Source organism: Apostichopus japonicus, chromosome 17, assembly GCF_037975245.1.
Source record: "Apostichopus japonicus isolate 1M-3 chromosome 17, ASM3797524v1, whole genome shotgun sequence".
Taxonomy (NCBI): domain Eukaryota; kingdom Metazoa; phylum Echinodermata; class Holothuroidea; order Aspidochirotida; family Stichopodidae; genus Apostichopus; species Apostichopus japonicus.
Window position 1 is genome coordinate 5,578,879 of NC_092577.1, and position 23,815 is coordinate 5,602,693.

Consider the following 23,815-nt stretch of genomic DNA (forward strand, 5'->3'; position numbering starts at 1 on the left):
CCTGAAAACAACTGTTTATTCCTTGCAATGGAAGAAAATGACACAATTCCGCAAGCTACATCGGTAAGACCGAAATAAAGATACTATTCAAGAGAATGGACGTAACTCAGGCTAGAGGCTAGTGAAAGTTAGTTATATAGGCCTAACGGTCGTCAACAAATCAAATAGAGTTGATTGGCGCATGATCTGTTGGGCGGGGCTTGCAAATTTTGAATGAAGTTTGTAGAATCTACGGACTAGTTCAAACTATCTGGCGAATTTTATTCAGCTCAAAACGACAGATAACTCGATAAAATAATGATTATTAATATGAAATTTGCATAGAACGGTGTTATTTTCACTTAGCTTTTAGGGCAAAAAAAAGTTACCTTTCTGTTGCTTGCAAGTGACGTTTTGTTCGTGTCGCTACAAATTACAGACATTAATGAAACGTAATACCTTATTATCTTTAGCTGGACATGCGGTGTATATTGTAAGATTAATACGTTTGTGCGAATAAAAGTCTCCCTCAAATATGATAGCAATGAAATTTGGTGAAAGCGCGATTGTGAAATGTGATGCCATTTGAGTGAAAGGAGAGAGGGTGGGTGTAGGGGGAGGGGGGGGGGGACATATGAAATTACATAAAAGTGCCTTTTCTCTCTGAATTGAAATCAATACACAAAAAATCAAATATATTTGACCCTTTCAAAGAATATGTTAACTAATCAGGGATTTGAGTACCGCATACTTCCTCTGGAAAGAGTGAGTTTTATTGCATTCATTATAAAGTAAAACCTCAAAAGACACATGGCCCATGGAGGTCAAAGGTCAAGTCTGATCAGACTTGTAGAAGAAAAAACAAATCTGCAACGCAAAGTGTGTTAAAGAACAATCCAGGTGGTCTTTAAGCTCGGTATATAGGTAAAATAATACCTTGGTGAAACTTGAGTGAGTGATGACGTCATATATACGAGATCAAAGATCAGCTTAACCGCAATATTGAAGACTCGCCCCAAACCGCTTGCCGCGCTCTGCAAAAGTTAACTTTCTGTTGCTTGCAAGTGACGTTTTGTTCGTGTCGCTACAAAATACAGACAGTAATGAAACCTGATAAGTCTGATACCTTGTTATATTTAGCTGGACCTGAGATGTCCATCGCTGTATCGTTTGTATACTGTGCTGTGAGTATTAACCGCAGCTGTATCTATTGACTGTACACTAGTGTTTAATTACCGACGGAAGCAGGCTGTGTGTGTGTATTTTCTGGGATCGATTGCGGTGTCTACATTTCTGTTACACCTCATTCGAAACTAGGTCAGATTACCGGCATTAGACGTTTCTTTTTGCGCGAGTCTTCACACCCTTTAAGTGTCCATATATAGCCCATTAGATTGAGGCATCGGCGTGTAGATAGCGAAACTGGTAAACGGAGGGCGCGAATTCAAATCCAGGTGGAGGGTAGAAGTTTTTACATTGTTCTACATATGGCAACTGATCATCGGTTACGTAACGCCAATGGAATGGGAGGATAAATGTTTATGTTTTATTTGTCTATAGCCTTGTCATCATATCTTTTGTCTTTCAAATTCTTTGTTACTTTTCCAGTACAGTTATACCTACAAAAAAAAAACAAGGTATTTCGGGTAAATAAGGCACAAGTACACATGAATCTTGTTGCTTTGCAATGTTTTAAATCGTTTTACAACAAATTTGCTGCCATTTATTTTGTTTTACGTTCCAAAAGAAAATTACCCAAACCCCTTATCGGTCAACAACTTATGTTTATAGACGTGTTTCAAATCGCCTTTTTTTGCTGTTTACTTTTCTGTTTCCCGCCATCGATCTAGGCATCTGGACAAGCGGCACCTGCAACGAGAAACAATTCATAACAATATTGTAATTTATCATATATCAGTTTTTATGAAGAAGCAATATTTACTATTTTATTAAACCAGTAAGGAAACAAGAACCAGGAAATGAATAATTGCGGCACAAACTTTTACAATTTAAATCATCAAGAAAGCTTAATTTTCGAAATTACAATTAACATGTTCCGTAATTACATTCGTACTTCCGAAATTGTGGAAACAGGTTTGAAACAATTTATGAAACATGACGGTATACGATGACATGCGATGTAATAACCGATGCTTGCTTATATGATATGTACATTAAGAACGCGCACGGGGAGCGCGCGAAAAATGTTGGTAGTATATTTTTCGGGCAAGTCGTTACAGCCCCCTAAATCAAATTGGGCTCCTACGCCTATGATTATAATTTAATAGAAAAATGCTATACATTAAAAACTAAACATTACCTGGGATTACTTTATTTCCTTTGATTTCCAACGTGCCTGTGCCACCAGTTTTGCTCCTTACGGTAATGCTAATTTCTTGGCATTCTTCAAAGGGAACGAATGCGCCTGGGTTGTTGGGAAACACGACTCCCCAGTCTTCGTGATCTTCGTGATCCTCTGCAGGCCATGAATCCGAGAAAAGACAGAAAGTTCGTTTGTCTTAGATTTGATCACACAACGCATACACAAAAACACTTCCAGCATATATATATATATATATATATATATATATATATATATATATATATATATATATATATATATATATATATATATATATATATATATATATGCTGGAAGTTTTTTCACTGTTCTGGATATTCTAATTCATTACGTTTTCAATTATATTTATATATATATATATATATATATATATATATATATATATATATATATGTATATATATATATATATGTATATATATACATATATACATATATACATATATATATATATATATATATATATATATATATATATATAGCCTATATTAATAGAGAAAACCAGAGAAATAAGATATGACTCATAATTGACAAATAAGGAGTAATGTTTTCTAAAGCATTACTCCTTTTTCACCGTTCTGGATTTTCCAACTCACTACGTTTTCAAATATATATATACATACAAGGGCGTAGGAACCGGGGGGCTGGGGGCGCCAGCCCCCCCCCCCAGTGAAAAATATGTAGGGGTGGAAGTATCATTCCGCCCCCCCCCCCCCCCGCTTCGCAAGTCAGAAAACCCCTTTTTCATTTCCAGATGAGAAAAAAATCTCATTTGGAGCACCAAATTGCACCTAAGTCCAGGTGAAAATGCAAAATTATTTACAAAATGGAGTGGGTGTTGAAGTGTGCTTTATTGCACCAAATTGCATCTGAGGCCACCTGGAAATGCAAAAAAATCCATAGGGGAGGGGGACGCCCCCTCCCTTAGACCCCTCCCCCAGGCCGGCCATCAGTCTTCAGCCCCCCCCCCCCACTCAAAAGTACCTTCCTACGCCACTGTATACATATTAATATATATTTATACATTGTGTTTCAATATTTGCGTCGATTCAGTAGGGCATGTCAGTTCATTTGCTTGACTGAGAGGCTACTCACCTGGGGTCGTGTCGACTTTCTTTTGCGACCCTTTTCCTCCACTGTTCTTGTTTCGTTTGATCTTGAAAATTACTCTCCCAAACGAATCACCCGGTGCAGCTGTATGGTGAAGATTGGATACATTAGAACATAATGTTTATATTCATACAACAGACGGGAAGGAGAGGTATACAGGGAAGCCAGCTGGATATGATGTTCAAGTTCATGCTATATGTGTAAGCATTTTAAAACTAAATAGTTTGGTGAAGTATTGTCTTATTCCTCCGTTTGCCTTCAAACTGAGTTGAACTAAATAAGGACAACGGATTATAAATCAACTGTGGTATTCCATGAAAATGTGCCTTATGCAGTAGAAAGCTCGTATATGTATCACGAAATCATCACTGGTCTACAGTATATAGCCCTCGTCCCCAGTCCTGGAGTCAAGACAACCGGATATTTGAGAAAATCCAATGCATTATAGTACAATTTATCTTTGACGGGGACGATATGCCCGTCTCTTCACGCCCCATTGAATTCCAATGCACAGACCATTACTCTGGCCATGGAGCTATTTATAGCTCCATGCTCTGGCTAAGTCCCGGTAGGCTCTATAGCACGTACACGACCATTTCTTTAGTAACCCAATCTGTATCATTAACAATGGAGTCTATTGCTGACTAAAGGCACTCTTTAAATAAACCCACAATGGACTGCTTGTCATTTTCATCTCCACCCGCCTCCCTCCCACCATCCCCGCCCCCAGCCCAGTCTTTCTTAATAAGGAGATCGATGGCCTTACCATGGTATTCAATGGCGAGATCTCCGTTATCCAGGATCTCTAGGTCGAGCGGACACTCCTCATGTTCCTTACAGGCCTCGCTGTATACAACAAGCAGACAGACTGTCATCAAAATGAGTCTCAGCATTGTGGTATCTGGAGAAGATTATATCATCGATATTATAATAATAATAATAATAATAATTATAATAATCATAATAGTAATCATAATCATAATAGTAATCATAATCATAATATTATTAATAATAATAATAATAATAATAATAATAATAATAATAATAATAATAATAATAATAATAATAATAATAATAATAATAATAATTATAATAATAATAATAATAATTATAATAATAATAATAATAATTATAATAATAATACTAATAGATTCTTATATAGCGCAGTATACCTGAGGCGGTCTCAATGCGATTTTAGCAAAAACAAGAAAAGGTATTAAGCAAAATAAGAAGAAAATAAATGTGTTTCAACAGCAGTCTTAAAGGTTGATATAGAAGCAGAGTTTCTGATAGTAATAAAGGAAGATTGTTCCATAAAACTGCAGCAGCCAATGAAAAAGGGCGTTCATCATAAGTTTATGTTCTATTGTATTGGACAATGGAACACTATAGATGTAGCTGCACTGGGTCGAAGGCATCTTGTTTCCTTACATTGTGTAAGGTCTTGAATATATTCTGGTGCAGTTCCATGGATTGCTTTAAAAAGTCAATACCATAAGTTTGTAGTTAACACGTCATACAATTATGATATATATACATATATATATATATATATATATATATAGTGAGCCCATTTATGAGATTAGTATGATACAATTAAAGTCATTGAAATGTGACTGATATGTCACCATTACCAATATATGGAAATGACGTGTTTTAAGAAACCATGAAGACTAAATAGCATGAGCGAACTGTGGTGTGAATTGCTACCCGGCACCCTCGGTTGGGACTTGAAACAAGGTGCCGGCTTTCGCCAACTAGGATGATATATAACATATATGGCGACTACTGGAAATCGGAGTCTTCGGCACCTCGGGGGGGGGGGGGGGGGGGGGGTAGCAATGAGCAGGGTACTAGACCAAAGAGATTTATAGCTAGGTAGGGCTTCGAACCAGAGACATCTGGGTTTCAAGCTCAGCACTCCACCAACCGAATTGTGCAGCCCTAAGTTGTCGGCGATTCCTATTTAGCCCCCCCCCCCGACCCCTGAATGCTGTTGCGCCAGTCAGAAGCCACAATACCTTGTATAATACCATGTAACCCGTGGGGTAGGAGCCGGGGACTGGGGTCACGTGCGCCCCCCATTTTTTCTCCAAAATAGCAAATGTGCCCTACTGGCAAATAAAATGTGCCACTTTGATGAAGAACTGTCTTTTGGTAATCTTAAGCCTTTGTTAATTTCAATATATTATGTGAATTATTTATTAAAAGTCTGTACATGCTATTTTTAAAATGGCATCCCATATCTTTATTTGTAGCACGGTGAACAATAAACAATCTCAATAAATAGTATAATTGATAGCATACTAACACATCATATATATTTAAGTGATAGGGCCGTTGTGTATCGGTTTATAGCATATAACGAGTGGTGGTTATGGTTATGGGATGAGAAAGTTTCCCTCTGATGTTATGCCCCAACCCACTTTTTTGAAGCTTCCTACCCCCACCCCCCCCCCCCCCTGCGTGTAACCTGCAGGTTCCACGCGCTCCTCAACTTCCTTCCTTTCGATGCAACCCACGAAACGGCAACTTGGAAGGAGCCAAATTCAAGAGAAATTTCGCCTTCATTTATACAATTTTAACTGTACATGAAATATCAGAAAACCTGACCGGGAAGATTGAAACAAATGAAAGCAAAGAAAGAAAGAAGAAGAAATCTATCTATCATGCCTGAAACGGGAATCGAACCAGTGACCTCTGAATTATTCAAGTTCAGCTCTCTACCGACTAAGCTATCCAGCTCTTAGAGTTGGTGGCGGTTTTTATCCTAATTAGAATGTTGTTAGAATATGACCATAATATGGATTTTTTTTTTGTCATGTGTCTATCGATCACATCAGTTTCAACTCCAATTACTGTCAAAAACATCACGTCATTATTTTTAGGACTTCTCTGAAAACGATTCCAAACGGGATCTTGTAACATGTGGGCACACTTTTCAACTATATTATATCAATAATATCATATGTATACATGTTTCGATGTGTTTTATTATATAATAGTTCAGATCAGAACTTATTGCAAATTAATCACACCATGAAATGGTCTTAGTATAGTTTTGATTTTTTTTTTTGCTATTTAACTCAACTACGGAAGCTTAAAAGTGCCATCAATATAAGAAAAGCTGCCCCAAAAGTTGACAATTTTCAGTTAATATAATAACTCATCAATGTTGGATTGCTCAGCTGCTTTAACTGAGCAATTGAAAATTATTTTGCAAAATGTTTAATTGACAACTTATCATATCTCGTCAATTCAACATTTTCTGCAAACTGTTCAACTGTTCATTTCACTCCAATTGAGCAATTGAACAATTTTCTGCAAAATGTTTAATTGACAATTTATCGTATCTCGTCAGCTCAACATTTTTCTGCAAAATGTGAAATAGTTCACTTCATTCCATCTGAGCAATTGAACAATTTTCTTAATTTTTTTTTTTCTAACTTGAGGAATCCAAGATATGGTAAGAAATTATCAAGACGGAACAGAGCATGCGCAAACTGTCTTTAACGTGATTTAGTGATTTCACATGAATAACTTAAATTCTGGATACAACGGATATCTCTGACCTTCTGATGGAAGTAAATATATCCCTTACCAACAGTCGGGGATAATTTGAAATGTAAGAATAGAACGGGGGTTGTTTTGAGGGTAAATATTAGAATAATGTTTAATTAAGCGACGTAACGGTGACCATAAATCGAATATGAAGTTTCCATTTAAGATATACCTATATACAACTCTTCGATCACGTTAATATACACCAAACTATATGAATATCAACCAAATTTAATTCAATGAAACTACATAAAAGAAATATATAAAAGTGAATTTAATTTGTAATATTTTAAGACTGCTAATGTGACAATGACAGAGCCTAATAATGTTTTTGTAAAACCGAACAGAAGAGAAACAAATCCTATTTTTCTTCTTTAAAGTAACATATCTTTTGTTTAAAAATATGTGCAAAAGGGGACTTTGTTTTCGCCTAACTCCAGTATGAAATCGGTTCGTTGGTATAAGTCGTAATGTTTTATGAATGTAAATTCATGAAATCTTGTAAATTTATCAAGCAACGTTCCCCACAACATCAGCAAAAACAAAACTAACAACAAATCGACAAGACCTTCTACTATAAATACTTGTTTAGGGCAAATTTGTAACTATTTAATCTTATAATTCATCTGGAAACAACATTTAAGTATTATCAACGATTTTAATTATTGAAAATATTTCATAATTAACTTATGAATTAAAATGAATAAATCATCATAAAAATCGAAAGAAAAAGATGAATGAAAAATTGTAATAATTTTTTTTTTACCTTGGTGTGTAGTCTAGTTTGACTGGTAATGGATGAAGGCCAAGATGGATTTTGTTGAAGTGGTTGGTCGGTGGAGCTAGTCTTCGATAATAATAATGAATGTAATTGAAACGAGATTTGGTAATTTATAGCCATCTCCCCTTTACCAATGATATACCAGTCACTCGTTGATGTAACATGAACACGAGATCTTATAATATAACTTATACATAAGGAAATAATATTCTCCAGAATCGATTACCTTATCTTCCGGATCAAAGGGATTACGTTTCCCGTCTCTCACCTATCTCTTTCTCAGTTACTGGTACGATTAATTCTTTTCCTTGGAGGTTTATAACCTTTTGGTGAACATATGGCTACATGTCCTAGCTTCAGGTCAGGGGAGGTCGCATCAAAGGGTCGTTACAGCCCCGACGTCCGTATGAGTCATTTGGGGGCCCCTGGACAGATGCAGGGATAAAGAATAATGTGTTCTCAGCTTCAAACACTAGTTTTTGAAGGAGGCCCCCACAGTGGCGTCGCCAAGGGGGGGCCAGGGGGGGCACGTGCCCCCCTGGAAAACCCAGTGCCCCCCCGAGTGCCCCCCCATCTGAGATTTGGGTTGGTAAAAAAATATATATATATTTTGTTATATTCAACTCCCATCATCTGAGTTGGTTTTTCATAAGGACAAAGAAGCACAGTAATTCGTATTTTCTTCAAATGAGCTGCGAAAAAATGAAAAAGTTTATCCTTGAACGTCGGGTATCGAAGTCGTAGCCCGCGTCATCACAACAGGTGCCGATATTTACATTGAATGTGTCAGTGCTCACGCCATACCAGCGGATATACACGTCCGCTTCGCGAGCTACATGACTGTGAGAAGGGAGGGTACCGTACTGCAATATGTTGCCTTGGTCTGAGGTTGACAGGTTAGGAGCTGACGAAATGTGAGAATGTGAGGGTCCGCAGGCACCATACTTGCCTATATTTGTGGACCCATATATTAACCCTGTTGTGTAGAGGTCATTTGAGGTCAGATGCTTGTAGGAACAAATGGCGAATGTTCACACCTGCATACTGAGCCATACTCGATGTGTGATCAAACTTTGGATTGCATGGTGAGATCCCTGATAGGAGCCAATAACGATGCTGGAACCTGTTAGGCTACATCTTAATAGATAATGGGCGAAAACGAGAAAGACAAGAAAGGAGTCGGGGGTCATGCACACATTAATTCAACAAATGTAGGTTCTATTGATATAGGGTTAGGCATAATATCGACAGCATGTGGTTCATATCCTCTGCAAAATTCTGCGCCTTGTTAAAATTCATTACCTCAAAAATAGCAATTTCTGGAGATATCTTCAGATCGAATTTAGCATCAAATGTGGCAGCATTTTGCATCTAGCCCATCCTCCGTATGCGAAAATTTTCCAAAGGGGAGGGGGACAGTGGCGGCGGAACCGGGGGGGGGGCTTGGGGCTCAGCCCCCCCAATGAAAAAGTTGAGGGGGCAAATGCATGATAAGCCCCCCCCCCCAATATTTACCAAGGCTCCGAAACGTGCATCTGCCCATTTTTCAATGCATACTTGTCGATCTGTCCGATGCACACGTATACTATATAGGTGTAATAATTTTAGTAAATGCTGGGGGGACCCTCGGCCCGTCCCCTGGCTATAGACCACATTGTCACCCCAACCGCGTCTTCACGCCCCGTGAAAAGTGGAAGCAGTGAGTGTGAGTACCGGTAAGCGCAACACAACTTCGTCTTAGGCCAATGACTTGCTTCATTTCAGCCAGTTCTCCAACATCCCCTTACTACACTCAAAAACGTCTTTGCGAGTACACTACGAGTAATAGCTACTCTCTTAAAACACCATCGAATATACAAATTACAATGTCTTTACAGACTTTTACGTGCAATCTGAGAAATTGCAGGCTTGAGACCCATATTTTAGGGCTAGGCATTCGCAGTATAAAACACTCGGGAAGTGCCGTTTCCGGCCATCTGGGGGTTTGAAAAACCCAAAAATTTCTTGTACGCTCCGCGCCAACCGATGGTGGCGCTCCGCTTAGATAGTCTCTACACAATAGCCCCCCCCCCCCAATAATTTTCCCGTTCCGCCGCGCCTGGAGGGGGCACCGCCGCGCCTGGAGGGGCACCCCCTCCCCTTAGACCCTTCCCCAGGACGGCGATCCGTATCCATCTAAGTGCCCCCCCATCAAATGCTGGTGCCCCCCCTGTGCCCCCCCAGACTGAAAAGTCTGGTGACGCCACTGGGCCCCCAACAATTCAGATATTAGGCCTGGTGACATGGTTTGGGGCTTTGCATACCCATATGCCTAGCTTATATGCAGGCATGACTCTCTTGTTCTTTTGAATTCCGAACACCATGTAGCTAGTCCGAGCCCCAACATTTGGTCCTATATTGGGTGTGGGTGAACTTAATTCTGTTATCTAGTCATTAATAGGCCTATAATTATGTGTTTTATATCCACCGGTTACCCGACAAAACTCTGTTCAATTATCATGCGAAAAGGAATACTATATTGGCCTGATAGTATATTATTACATCATGATCGGGTTACATGTAAATTCCTTTGACAAAATAATGCCATGATGATGACGTTATTGGCGGAAGTCTGAGCAAGCTCGTACAAAATCATATTAATGCAACTCGAGTTTTTTTCGGATACGATGATAATCGTACCTTTGATTTCATGATGGTGTATGTGTATGTGTGTGTGTGGGGGGGGGGGGTGGGGGTGCGTTTGTGACGTCCAGCTTGTAAACACGACATCTGAAGAAGGGAAGGTTGGACCAAGTCATATTTGGTGTGTAGAAGTGCCACTTTAATTACAAGAAGGTTATTGTTTTTGGTGGAGGTCAATGGTCTTTTGAGGTCACCGGGGGTCAAAATGTGAAAACCTTGTAAACACGATATATCAAGGAGGGAAGTTTGGGCAGACCTCCTTAACTGAACAATAGGCAACTTTCCCAAGAAAAGAAAAAAAACAATGCAGAAAAACTTTCCTGAGGGCGCAGTTGTGATTCAAATCTTCACTTTTTGTATTTAATCCTATCATATTGTTCAGTAAGGCTAAATTCTGCTTTAGAGCCTCAGCAAGAGCCTCATTCATAGTCGATATTCGTGTACGTTAGACTCAGTGCTCCTCTTTAGTTTCGACCTCGGGTATATTTATGACTTCTATTAATACTTCACCTACCAGCATCCCCTTGACTGAAACAATAGACTACACAATGATCGTGCCCAGGGTCTTTCCTGGGCGACTTCACTTAAAAAGTAATAGACAACTTTCCCAAGAAAAAAAGTGTCTATTCTGTAAAAACAATGCTATTATACCCCGTAGTACCTCTCGTGAGGTCGATCAGGGGTTTAAACTCCTTTTTGTTGTTGTTCACCTTTGCGCTGAGTATTGTACACATACATTTCGGTGACATTGTACTGAAGCTTTGGCCTGGTTGTATTGCGCGACATGAAACCCACATCATCATCTGGATTTTGATGAAACTATCGATCAGTGCTATTTTCCCCCTAACCGGTAACTTAATGACTGCATGTTGTACATTGGAAAGCTTGGCTTTTATCAGGTAAACTTAAAACTAACAGTGTAGGGCTTTCATTCATTTCACAATTTCGATACATTTAACTTCAAGTTCTTGTGTTGAATCATTGGGACTTTGGCGTTAGTGAACCGCCACTTCAGCCTCCAGAGTCCAGGACTGAAATTTTCGTCAACGGCTAGACTAAAGTTAGGCCATACTAAATAGCCCACACTAAACATTTGGCATACTGTGTAACCTGTGTAGACCTGATAAGGCCTAATTCCTATACTGTAGCGTAGCCATGGTTACGTCCAACTGAACTCAAGTCCTCGTTTATTTGATTTCAGGCCTACAGTAGTCTAGTTAATAATTTCTTAATACGTAGTTGCTAGGTTGTTTACATATATCTACATCTGGGTGCCCCTAGTACTGTATATCTTCAGACTTTAAAGATATGTGAAGTGTTGCTTAATTGCTGCTGTTGATAACATAAAGGTTAATATTACACACCATAATGTTTATTGGTACTGTAGTTGTAGGATCACAAGTTTTAAATACTGTACGACTAAGAAATAATTATTTCTCTTGGTGAGTAATTGTGTGATGCAAGCATATTTCAGTGCAAATTCTTTCCTTAGCCTATAGTGTACGTTAGACATCCAATTTGTGCCGGTAGGCATAGGCTCTAGGCCCTCAGTACTGTTAACAGCAGACAGTCTGGTCTATCCTTGCCAAGTATTCATTTCAAATTGGCTGTAATAATCCTTTGGTTTGCAAAGAAGTAATTAAGACCTAATTAAGGTTTTCACCATTAAGTGTTAGGGTTATAACTTCATGCATTTGTACATACAGTAGCATAGCCTAAGGAACTTAAAAAAACAAATTGCCAACCAAAGAAAAGTTGCTTCTTTATAGTTAACGCAAAAGTACCGAAGGCCAACAGTTAGTTAGCTACATTGTCAAATTGGCTGTAATAATCCTTTGGTTTGCAAAGAAGTAATTAAGACCTAATTAAGGTTTTCACCATTAAGTGTTAGGGTTATAACTTCATGCATTTGTACATACAGTAGCATAGCCTAAGGAACTTAAAAAAACAAATTGCCAACCAAAGAAAAGTTGCTTCTTTATATTTAACGCAAAAGTACCGAAGGCCAACAGTTAGTTAGCTACATTGTCAATATTAATGATTTTGCGACAAGAAGAAAACGTCATTTGCAATCGACGGAAAGTTAACTTTTCAGAGCGCGGCACGCGGTTTGGGCCAAATCTTCAATGCCTTTAAAGGTGCACTGTATTGGCCCCAAATCTGCTAGAAATTCAAATATGGACACCTTGGTCAAAATTCTTAAACTTTTTATATATTAAAACCTTCAGGGCAAAATTCCCCCCAGGGACGGACATTCAGTCATCTTACAATGTATCCTTAAAAATGTCTGAGAAAAGTTTGGAGAATAAAGACTTCCAGGAAAAGTATATACTTTTGAAAACTTCTAGCAATTATAGCTTGCTATAATTTGGGGCCTATACTGACTACCTTTAAAGACACCTGTAATGATACATGCAGTGCAAGTACTGGTCAGTCTTTATAGTGGTTTAATGGCCACATACTTTAGCTACAGTACTTCCATTTGATCATCCTACCTCAAAATTGTCAATAGTTAAAGTCATCGAAGACTCGCCCCAAACCGCGTGCGGCCATCTGAAAAAGTTAACTTTCTGTTGCTTGCAAGTGACGTTTTGTTTGGTCGCTGCAAAATGCAGACAGTAATGAAACGTGATACCTTAATTGTTATCTTTAGCTGGACCTGAAATGTCCATCGCTGTATCGATTGTATACTGTGCTGTGGGTATTGACTGCAGCTGTATGTATTGACTGTACACTATTGTCTAATTACCGACGGTAGCAAGCTGTGTGTGTATTTTCTATGATCGATGGTGGTGTTTAACACTTCTGTTACACCTCATACGAAACTAGGTCAAATTACCGGCATTAGACGTTTCTTTTTGCGCAAGTCTTCACACCCTTTAATATGACCAGTCCCAGCTTTAGCAGTTCTGATCTGAAATTGAGTTTGATCTTTTCAAATCCAAATCATACCATTTTCAAGTAGATCTGCACTCCTTTAAATTTGATTGTTTTTCATTCCACCACAATTTTATGGGAACTGGAATCCCTCATCTTACAGTTGACCCCTGCCCATGGTTCCCCAGGGTCAAGATAACTAGTCCTCCTTTCTACTGATCAAATATGGTGCAACAATCCTAATCAGGATTTTAAGGTTAACTTTCCGTTGCTTGCAAGTGAAGTTTTCTGCTTGTCGTCGCTACAAAATGCAAACAGTAATGAAACATGATACATAGAACTCTTTAGCTGGACCTGAGATGTCTATCGCTGTATTGTTGTACACTGTGTTGTGGGTATTGACCGTAGGTGTATGTACTGACTGTACACTAGTGTCTAATTACCGACGGTAGCAAGCTGTGTGTGTATTTTCTGGGATCGATGGTGGTGTCTAACACTTCTGTTACACCTCATTCGAAACTAGGTCAGATTACCGGCATGAGACTTTTCTTTGTGGGCGTGTCTTCACACCCTTTAATTTGGTAATTTCAATTTCCCCTTTCACTCTCTCATGATCAACAGAATCAAGATTGAAAGTGTTTTTAACTTTTAAACCAAGTTTTGCTACACTGTATTCATGTATTATTCTTTAATTTTTCTTCTCTTACCTTTTAGACAAAACGAAAACAGTCATGGTCGTAGACATCGGAACAGTGACTGTAGCCATCTTGGCCGGTTCGGTCGCCCTGGTGGTGCTTCGTTACATTCAAGCAAGAAAACCGGTGTCCAACTACCCTCCTGGGCCCTGGGGTTTACCATTTCTGGGCAGTCTTCTGCAATTCCAGACAGATCACCAGAGATATTTCATGAAGCTGGGAGATAAATATGGCGGTGTTTGTAGTTACATGTTTGGTAGGTAATATTTCTCATTTTTTTTTTGGTATTCAACAATTCCTCTAAAAGTCTGAGAAGAATATGAATCTGAAGAAATAAATGTACTGCACATACAGAAGATCCGCAGATATCCGTAGTAACGGTCATAATGTGGTTATAATATATGGTTATATAGTTATAACCCTCAAGGTGTTCAAGCTAGTACTCACAGACCTGGATCCAGCATTTTGGAAAAGAGGAGGTGTATCTTTGGGAATGTTGTAGCCGACTCCCATGATTGGGGGGAGGGGGGTGGGGCTGGAGGAGGCATTGGGGGGAACCTCCAGGGTAGTAATAAAGAAAAGTTAGAAGCCAAAAGCGGGTGCATTCTGAGACAAATTTAGAAAGTAATTGTAAAGGCCAGGCCCACTTACTTGTGCACATGTTCTCTTTAGTGGACAGACTCTTTGGAGTGGATAAGTAGTTTGCTAACAGTTTTTGTTTGATTTTAAATTTAGAGTAATTAGTTGTTTGCGATAATGAAGTCTTAGAAGGAAAAGGATGTTTTGAAGTTTTTCATGAGGATGAAAATGGTAGGCTTAGTACTGTTTTAGCTGCACTGACAGACTAGTCGCTGCATTTGAAAGTCTATATTGATAGAGGGATATATTCGGTTCGCAAGCACTGTAAAATGTTAATTGAAGAAACAAACAAACACTCATTCTAGTTGAAAACTAAAATATCAGTACTTGTTACTTTAGCGCATGATTACATTTAAGTTATATTTTCTGGCTTAGCCTTCAACTAATCCAGGAAGTTGAATCACAGTTGGTGGGGGTCTTTCTTGTCATCCGGGCAAAATGCTCTTAGTAAGAAAAGATTTCATTAGGCTATAATAATCTTATTCTTGATTTATCGTTTGAAACTAGGGCTGTGTCATTCCGGTTAATTCACTAACCGGTTAACCGTTTCTATAAACCGAACGGTTAACGTTTAAACGTAACCTGTGTTGTTGCCTCAAAATAAGAGCCGAAAATCAGTTATATAGCTCAGATTATAATTCCGAAAGAGCGCCACCACTTAACCACCACTTAATCGGTTAAGTGTTTAACCGTTACAGCCCTTATTGAAACCTGATACATCTTGAATGTTCGCATAGTTGTCAATGTTCTCTGTAGAAATATGATAAATATGCTCTCTTTGGATAAATTATTGCAAGATTAAAAAGCGAAAAAGCTGACATTTTCAAACTCAATCACCCCGATAACATTATTCTTGATGCCACTGTTGCCAGATGCAAAAAATATCACACAATTTGAAAATTCATATCTTTGCCATACAAAATGCTTTAAGGATGTGGTTTTCACATAAAGATGTACAATATTTAGTAAAGATGCAGAAATTTATCACCAGTTTGCTAAAGCAATCTACTTCAGTTACCAGAATATCCTTTGAAGGACGAAAATCCCTTTACATTAGCTGTGAATTGACATCAATATAATTTGTACTAATAAAGTCATGGACTCTGTACCACCACAACATCAGACAGTTGAGAACAATTCACCAATGGCATCTGAGATCTATCTTGAAGATCAAGTGGGATGAGTTTGTTACTAATGGTGAAGTGTTGGATCTGGCCACATCTGAGGACATTGAAGCTGTCCTTCCTCGCAACCCTTTTCGGTGGTTAGGCCACGTCGCTCGCATGCCAGACGACCGTCCTGTCAAAGAAATACTTTATGGAGAACTTGGAAAAGCTCGGAAAGCGTAGGGTCGGTCGACCACTGCTCCGATATAAAGGACACATTGCAGGATTTATTGAAAAAAGGTGATGTCCTTCACACATGGAGCGAAGTGGTCAATGACAGATCAAGCTGGTGTCGGACGACCTTTGACACTGCTGTCAAGATGGATCAGTGCAGGAGAGAGGGAAACATCAAAAAGAGACAGAGACGTCACCAGTTAAACCTAAGCTATTTTTTGTTGTAATTGTGTTTTTTGTTTATTGTATACTGTTCTCATCTTCATTCTTTGGTATATGTTGCCCATTTCGGGACATTGGCGGCGTACAGGGTTATAGCTAGGAGATTGTGAGTGCTGGTTAAATAAATTTGGGAAGCGTAGCAAGCGTAGCGAGCGAAGCTCTCGCATCTCACGGCCGGGCGTCCAGGGGCCCGCTTAAGGTAAATAACAGAAAAAGGTGACGTTATTATCATGTTTTACGGCAAGGGAAAGATAAATTTGTTACTTTTGTTGTATTTCACAAGCATTTTACTATATTTTTGTGCCGGCCAGTGGACTGTTTATTCACTTCCAATGCCGGCCGGCAGGCGTGAGTGGCGGTTACCACCAGCCGCCGCCGGCCGGCATGGCTATATAATAAAGTCAATTTCTTTCAACTTTTTTTTCTTCCTGATACAGGAGGAAAGAATGTGGTGATACTTAATGGCATTGAGAGTATTAAAGAAGCATTGGTTACCAAGGGCAACGACTTTGCAGACAGGCCAGAAAACTATGCTGTTACACTCTATAATCCCCAATACCTAGGTGAGATTCCTCTAGTATATGTATTTTAGTTCATCCTGCAAGCAAGAACTCGCGAAGAAGCCTCATTGGCTTATCAAAGCCGCAAGCTGACCAAAGTCAGTCTCTTACATTCATATTTAACGTCCATGATTATGAATTGTTAATTGTCAACAATTCTGTAACTGGACGACATACATTAATCTTGGAGTGACTCGAACCGGGGACCTTGTGATTGGAAGGCACTGGCGTTAACCACTGAGCTAACACTCCACTAGTATATTAACTGCCAGTGATCTAGTGTCATAGAATGATTATGATCTCAGAAAGGAACTGTAAGAGAAGGGGAGAGAGATGGGTAGGGGTGGGGGGCAGAGGGGAGAGGATGGGGTCAGGGGACACATGTGGATTGATGACTGACCTACAGTAATTCTATGGGTAATGCGACCATTTGATTTGCACGATTGCCGGCATGGAGAATACAATTTCAGTAATCGAGTTTCCATTCGTCAATTGACACATGTCTTTCATTCATGAATCCCTCCAGTCTCTCTTCTCCAGATAAATTGGGAAATATCGGGCCATGGTCGTCACAGTATATCTCTATCACACAGAAAATGATGAAAGTTGGTATTGTCTCCCCCTCCCCCTCCCCCTCCCAAATTTCAATTGTTAATAAATCGCTATACTTCTTGGGTTACATGTCTAGAGGTTTTGATACCTTGCATGATTTCAATATTGTTTTCACATCTTCCTTGGAAGCAATATGGAAATAACAGTTTTAAGCTTGGTTATGAAATGCCTCAATTATTGAAAAATACTTGAAAAAAGTATTTTAAATACTTGAAAGAATACTAGAAAAAAGAAAAAAAGTATGAAAAAATACTTGAAAAATACTTGAAAAAACCTATCGAAAAAGTATGTAAAATGCAAGGTGAAACATGTAACCAATGGTGACCATTTTAAGATTGTCTAGCATATTTAGGCCCCCACCACCCATTACCTATAATGTAAATTACTCACTGCTCCCTGTGGTCGATTTCACACCTCTCTCTTCCTTATTAAATAACAGGTTTGTTTGATGCTCATTTTAATGAGACTTGGTACAACCAGAGACACTTTACGCACAAGACTCTCCGAGGATTTGGGTTTGGAAAGACTTCGTTCGAGAGCAAAATCGTGGAAGAAGTGGAGTTCCTCATTGAATATTTTAAGGTGAGGCATAGTAGTGACGTGCCCAGGATCTAAGAGGTGGAGACTGGGGATGGATGTGGGTGGGGAGGGGGGGTTTGGTTTGGGTAGGGGATGAACCTCTATGGAATTAAAGATGCGTAGCCATGAATTTAGAAAAGCTATCGAAAGATTTATCGAAGCTGAAATATATTTCTCTCTCTTGTCGTTTTTTGACATCACAGGCAAACCAGAATAAGCCGGTGGACATTTGTAACTTCATCACAAATTGTGTGGCCAACATCATCTGTTCCATAACGTTCGGCCAACGTTACAACCACTTTGAGGATCCAGCGTTCCTCAGAGCAATGAACTGCATCCGAGACTGGTTCACTGCAGCGGGTTCCCTGACCCTGCAGATGGGTCACATCTTCCCGTTCCTCAAGCCGTTCCTAGGGAAGCAGGTGGGTGCAGTTCATGAGGCCGCCGGCAAGTTGGAATCGTTCCTGTTGGCGCAGATCGCCAAGAAGCAGGACAGCGCGGATGCCACGGAGGAACCCCGGGATTTCATCGAGAGTTATCTGCAACAGATAAAAGAGGACAAGGAAGGGAAGTTCTCGCTGCTGTATCTCAAGCAAAACATCATGGATTTATTCGCAGCAGGGACCGAAACTACCTCCACGAGTCTGACCTGGGCCGTGCTCTACATGATGACACATCCCAACGTACAGGAGAATGTTCAGAAGGAACTCGATGAAGTAAGAATTATTTAGTATTAATTATTCAATTATTTTTTTTTTTTATTTATTACTGAAAGGGATATATTGCAGTGGCTGAAATTAATTGGTTAGCATAATCGCTGGAAAAAGTTGGTCAAACTCGCACCCTGAAATCATCATGATGAGTGAAAACTATATCTGATCAAGGGGAGGGAGCCTTCCCAACATTTATATATTGTTGTCATGGTGATTGATTATTTCTGTCATAACATTTTGTTGTCATGGTGATTTATTATTTCTATGTGATTATATCAAGTTGGTATGGTCCCTTTTGCATCTACCTTTAATGTGGATATGGTGATTGATGATTTCTATCATAATGTTTTGTTGTCATGGTGATTTATTATTTCTATGTGACTATATCAAGTTGGTATGGTCTCTTTTGCATATATACCTTTATTGTGGTTATGGTGATTGATTATTTCTATCATAATCTTTTGTTGTCATGGTGATTTATTATTTATATGTGACTGTCAAGTTGGTATGGTCTCTTTTGCATATATACCTTTATTGTGGTTATAGTGATTGATTATTTCTATCATAATCTTTTGTTGTCATGGTGATTTATTATTTATATGTGACTGTCAAGTTGGTATGGTCTCTTTTGCATCTACCTTTATTGTGGTTATGGTGATTGATTATTTCTATCATAATGTTTGGTTGTCATGGTGATTTAGTATTTTTATGTGACTATATCAAGTTGGTATGGTCTCTTTTGCATCTACTTTTTATTGTTGTCATGGTGATTGATTATTTCTATCATAACATTTTGTTGTCATGGTGATATATTATTTCTATGTGACTATAGTAACTTGGTACATGGTTTTCTTTGCATCTATTGTACAGGTTGTAGGGAGAGAGAAACTGCCAAGTTACTCAAACCGGGGGGACTGTCCATACACCGAAGCGACTTTACTCGAGTTGCAGCGGATAATCTCTCTCGTCCCTGTGGTACCGCACGCTACCACTTGCGCTACTACACTGAGGGGGTACAACTTACCAGCAAATTGTGAAGTTTGGGCAAACCTTTGGTAAGTGTCAGGTTGGACTTAGGGTTTAAAGATGGTTTGTGACTTTGTTTGAATCATTTCTGCCAAGGCAGGTAATTATTATCGGATACCCTCTAAAAACAATGGTGGAAATAAGTGAGGGATACAACCTATACCAGAAGTTCAGAGGGGACACAAACCCAACCATTATCTAAATAGATTATATGACAGTGATCTTTGTGAAGAATGTTCCCCCCGGGCCCCCCCAAAAACAGCTAAGAAATATCTTATCTCTGATTGGGATATATCGTCGGTCAACTACAGTTACCCTTCGCTCTTCCAATCATGCGCATTTGCAATTAACTCCTGGTCCACGTACCCACACTCATTATGGCGATCGTGCCCTTTTCTGTCGCTGCGCCTTCTCTTTGGAACGAACTCCAATTTAACGTTCGTGACTCTCCCTCCCTCTGTATTTTCAAGAGACAACTTAAAACATTTCTGTTTGATTCCTAGTTTCTTGTTCTTTCCTTGGTTTCCTTTGTCTCTTTCCTACTTTGTAAAGCACTTTGAAACGCTGTATTAAGCACCATATAAATGTAATTTATTATTATGATTATTTATTATTATAATTATCCTTCTTTAAAATGATAATGTCTGGGAGGCTGTGATGTCATCGTATCACTAGGATCCAAGACATTTTACTTTCTCTATCTTTCATCTTTTCATATTTTCAAGTTTGAATGTTACATTCAGCATCTGCAAACCCATTTACTCATGTTGCTTAAAATAAACACAGTAGGCCTACTGTATCAATACATAAAGAAAAATGAAGCACATGTGGCTGCTCTGTGATGTCATATTTTTCGACTTGACCAAGTCTTCAGCCTTAATTCTGTGAATTTGCTTTGCTGACATGAGTTGAAAATATCAGTTGAAGTAAATCATATATGTAGTGATATCAATTCTGTGTGAAAGACTAGCAGTCTAGCACTAGACATGCAGTGTAGATAATATGATGATATCATATTTTGACTTGACCAATTCTTCAAGCTGTATTGCGTGATTTTGCTCTACTGGTTTGAATTCAATATCATTTCAAGTAACTACATCATATATATAGTGATATCAATTTTGTCAGGTAGGTCAGCATTAGACATGCAGTCTAGATGATATGATGATGTCATATTTAGACTTGACCAAGTCTTCAAGCTGTATTGCGTGATTTTGCTCTACTGGCTTGAATTCAATATCATTTCAAGTAAATACATCATACATATGCATAGGCATATCAATTCTGTGTGACAGATTAGCACTAGAAAAAGTCTAACTTTTAGTGTCTACACAGCAACCCTTGTTTGCAAGATTTTATCATTCTTATGGAAATCTTAAGGGGGCATCAAAATATTAGGATCTTTTTGTAAATATAGGTCACATAGGGAAATAATAGTCACAACAGAAAGTCATCATTGCAACAATTTGTAGCAAAATGATCAATTGATCACATATAATTCATAACTCTGTTCAATTAATCATTTTGTAACCAAAAACGCTCCCATCAGAATGTGATCGTTTCCAACATTCTCCTGCGCGATGATGAATTGAAGCAAATTACAGAAAATATTCTGAACATTTTGATGGCACATTAACGTTTCCATTCATTCTAGCCAAGGATTTAGGCACCATTTGAGGTTTGATGTGGAACAAATTTATCTATCTGATTTAAGACCGTACCAGGGATTATTACATGTATTATGCAAGATTTTTGCAAAATAATTTTCAGTGATTAATAGAGACAACGTTTTCTGAAGTCGTGGAATTGTTGAAAAGAGCACAAGCAAAAGCTTTTAAATGTTCAGTGTCTTTGTTAAATTTATCAAACAGTGTAAATCATAAAACAAATGAGCAAATTTCTATTTTTCGTTTGGTATGTAAAGGTCGATTCACCATGACCCAAAACTTTACCCTCAACCCGAAAAGTTTGACCCTCGTCGGTTCCTGAATGAAGATGGCTCCCTGAAGAAGAACGAAAGCTTTATGCCGTTTGGTGCAGGTAAAGATTTTTTTTTAAAAGTTCCAAGATGAAATATTTATGGTAAAATCATCCAAGCGGCACTTATAACAGAATTGAACAATAGGTTAGGTCTTTTGTGTTTTTCCTGAAGCAAACATCCGATCAGCGGCATATTCTTCCAGCTAAAGACCAACAACTGTAAAAACACTAAAGAAACTATCCCAATGTTGTGCAGGGACATTTTATTCCCATTTCAGAACAATGACACAGTTCTGATGAAGTATAAATTATAGATAATTTTCTTTTAGCACTCAGCAAAAATTTGCAATATGCCACTGGTTTTGTGACAACCTTGCACCGCCATGTATTATTGCATAATCTTTGATGGAACTGGTATCCTTTAATTAGTAGTATCACTGCAATAAAGTCTGTTTCCTGATCCAGGAAAGGGGTTCTACAGTTTTGAACTCATGAATTTATTGCAATTAGTAATCAGGTAGTAACTAGCTCTATTTTGAAACTAAGAAATTCCCAGGAAGTACTAATTTTACACAATTTTTTCTTTTAATTTGCTATTGATCCAAACTAGGAATAATATCCATCCCGCTAACATCGTTTGGAAGGGAGTGGAAGAATATCTCTGTAGTAATAAAAATCACATCATCCTCTTCAATGTCCTTAATATTTCCTCTCATTCTTCCCCCTTCCCCACCCCCATTCCTCATCATCATGTCACTTTTATCTTGCACACGTGTTCTCCTCCCCACAGGTCGTCGAGTTTGTATGGGCGAATCTCTGGCCAAGATGGAACTCTTTCTTTTCTTCACCGGCATGCTGAGTCAGTTTTCGTTTGCCATCCCAGAGGGTACCCCTCCGCCGAGCCTAGAGGGTGATTTGTCTGTAACCTACATGCCTAAGCCTTTTGAGGTGGTAATTAGGGAAAGGATCTAAGTTTATCTAACAAAACTCTACCTCCAAGTCATTATCAAACATTTCACATTTCACAATTATTGGCCGTTTGTATATTATGATACAGGCATGAGCTTTATCCACGAATTCGCGGAAAATCCGTGATTTCTTTTCTACCTTGGGGACAAAAACTATTATCCTAACACACTGTAGCATAAGCAAAACTGTAGCCTATACCGCAATTTTTGCACAGTTCCGTGATTTTTTTTTTAACCTCAGGCTCATCCCTGATGATACTATATATATTTTGATATTTGTGCATGGATGGACATTCCATGCAGTGATTGGTTTGTACAGCAGTATGTGGGCAATAATTAATTTGCTGTTATAATCATCAAGGTGACATTTGTTGTGTCGGTTATCTAGTGACTTTATAACATCCAACTGGTTTTGTGATATTTGGGTCAAGACAGTTACCACTTAGCATTGGTGTGTAATAAAGTGCTCAATATATACAAAACCAGGGGTGTAACCATGTATTCTTATGGGGGAGGGGTCTCACCACCCACCCCTACCCCCAGCCCTGACTGGCAGAATGTTTCAAAAACTTATATCCTCACATACAGTACATAAATGCTCTCATGTCGTATTTGGTAATTTTAAATGTACCTTTGTTTGGAATCTTAACTTGATCATGAAAATATATCATGTCATTGTTTCATCAGAAATACAGAATTGATTAAGTTGTGGGATATTTTTCAATTTTTCTCAGATTCTACAATTCTAGTATCAGTATTAATTTTCTGCTATCTTTGTTTGGGCATTTTGGTTTGAGACCTCATAAGCAGAATTTCTCATAATTAGTTTAAAATTATCAGTATACCATTCTTCTTTTCATTTTAATTTAATTTTGCTTGAGGAGAGGGGGAGGGGGAAGCTATTATGTGAAATTTAAAGCATATACTTTTTTATACTTTTACATAATGACAGTAAAACCATTTGATAAACAATTTCAGACTAATCAAATTTTTCATCTGATATCATCCTTTTTGGCACATACTTTGAAATATAACATTTAATGTATCATGTTAGGGCAATTATACTTATGTCTGGTATAAGTTAATATTTTCTCCGTGTGCTTGAAATAAAAAATTTCAGATGATACCAA

The 23,815-nt window shown here is 38.4% G+C and overlaps 2 protein-coding genes across 4 annotated transcripts; one reads left to right on the forward strand and one right to left on the reverse strand.

Moving 5' to 3' along the window:
* Window positions 1-1,651: 1,651 nt before the first annotated feature.
* On the reverse strand, window positions 1,652-7,935 carry LOC139984373 (uncharacterized). The gene is made up of 5 exons (XM_071998265.1): window positions 7,778-7,935; window positions 4,217-4,351; window positions 3,436-3,534; window positions 2,300-2,455; window positions 1,652-1,848 (listed from the first exon to the last, which is right to left on the reverse strand). The coding sequence occupies exons 2-5, from the start codon at window positions 4,341-4,343 to the stop codon at window positions 1,826-1,828; spliced, it is 405 nt and encodes a 134-aa protein (XP_071854366.1). The 5' UTR covers window positions 4,344-4,351; window positions 7,778-7,935; the 3' UTR covers window positions 1,652-1,825.
* A 3,080-nt stretch (window positions 7,936-11,015) lies between these two features.
* On the forward strand, window positions 11,016-23,815 carry LOC139984798 (cytochrome P450 2U1-like). 3 transcript variants are annotated; one of them, XM_071998852.1, is made up of 8 exons: window positions 11,016-11,373; window positions 14,066-14,302; window positions 16,685-16,810; window positions 17,859-18,001; window positions 18,202-18,714; window positions 19,582-19,766; window positions 21,662-21,777; window positions 22,508-23,815. In XM_071998852.1, exons 2-8 carry the CDS (start codon window positions 14,083-14,085, stop codon window positions 22,687-22,689), a joined length of 1,485 nt encoding a protein of 494 aa, XP_071854953.1. In that variant the 5' UTR covers window positions 11,016-11,373; window positions 14,066-14,082; the 3' UTR covers window positions 22,690-23,815. The 3 variants fall into 3 exon arrangements, with proteins under 3 accessions (XP_071854953.1, XP_071854954.1, XP_071854955.1); XM_071998853.1 differs by lacking the exon at window positions 11,016-11,373 and adding an exon at window positions 11,814-11,916; XM_071998854.1 differs by lacking the exon at window positions 11,016-11,373 and having other exon boundaries at window positions 14,130-14,306.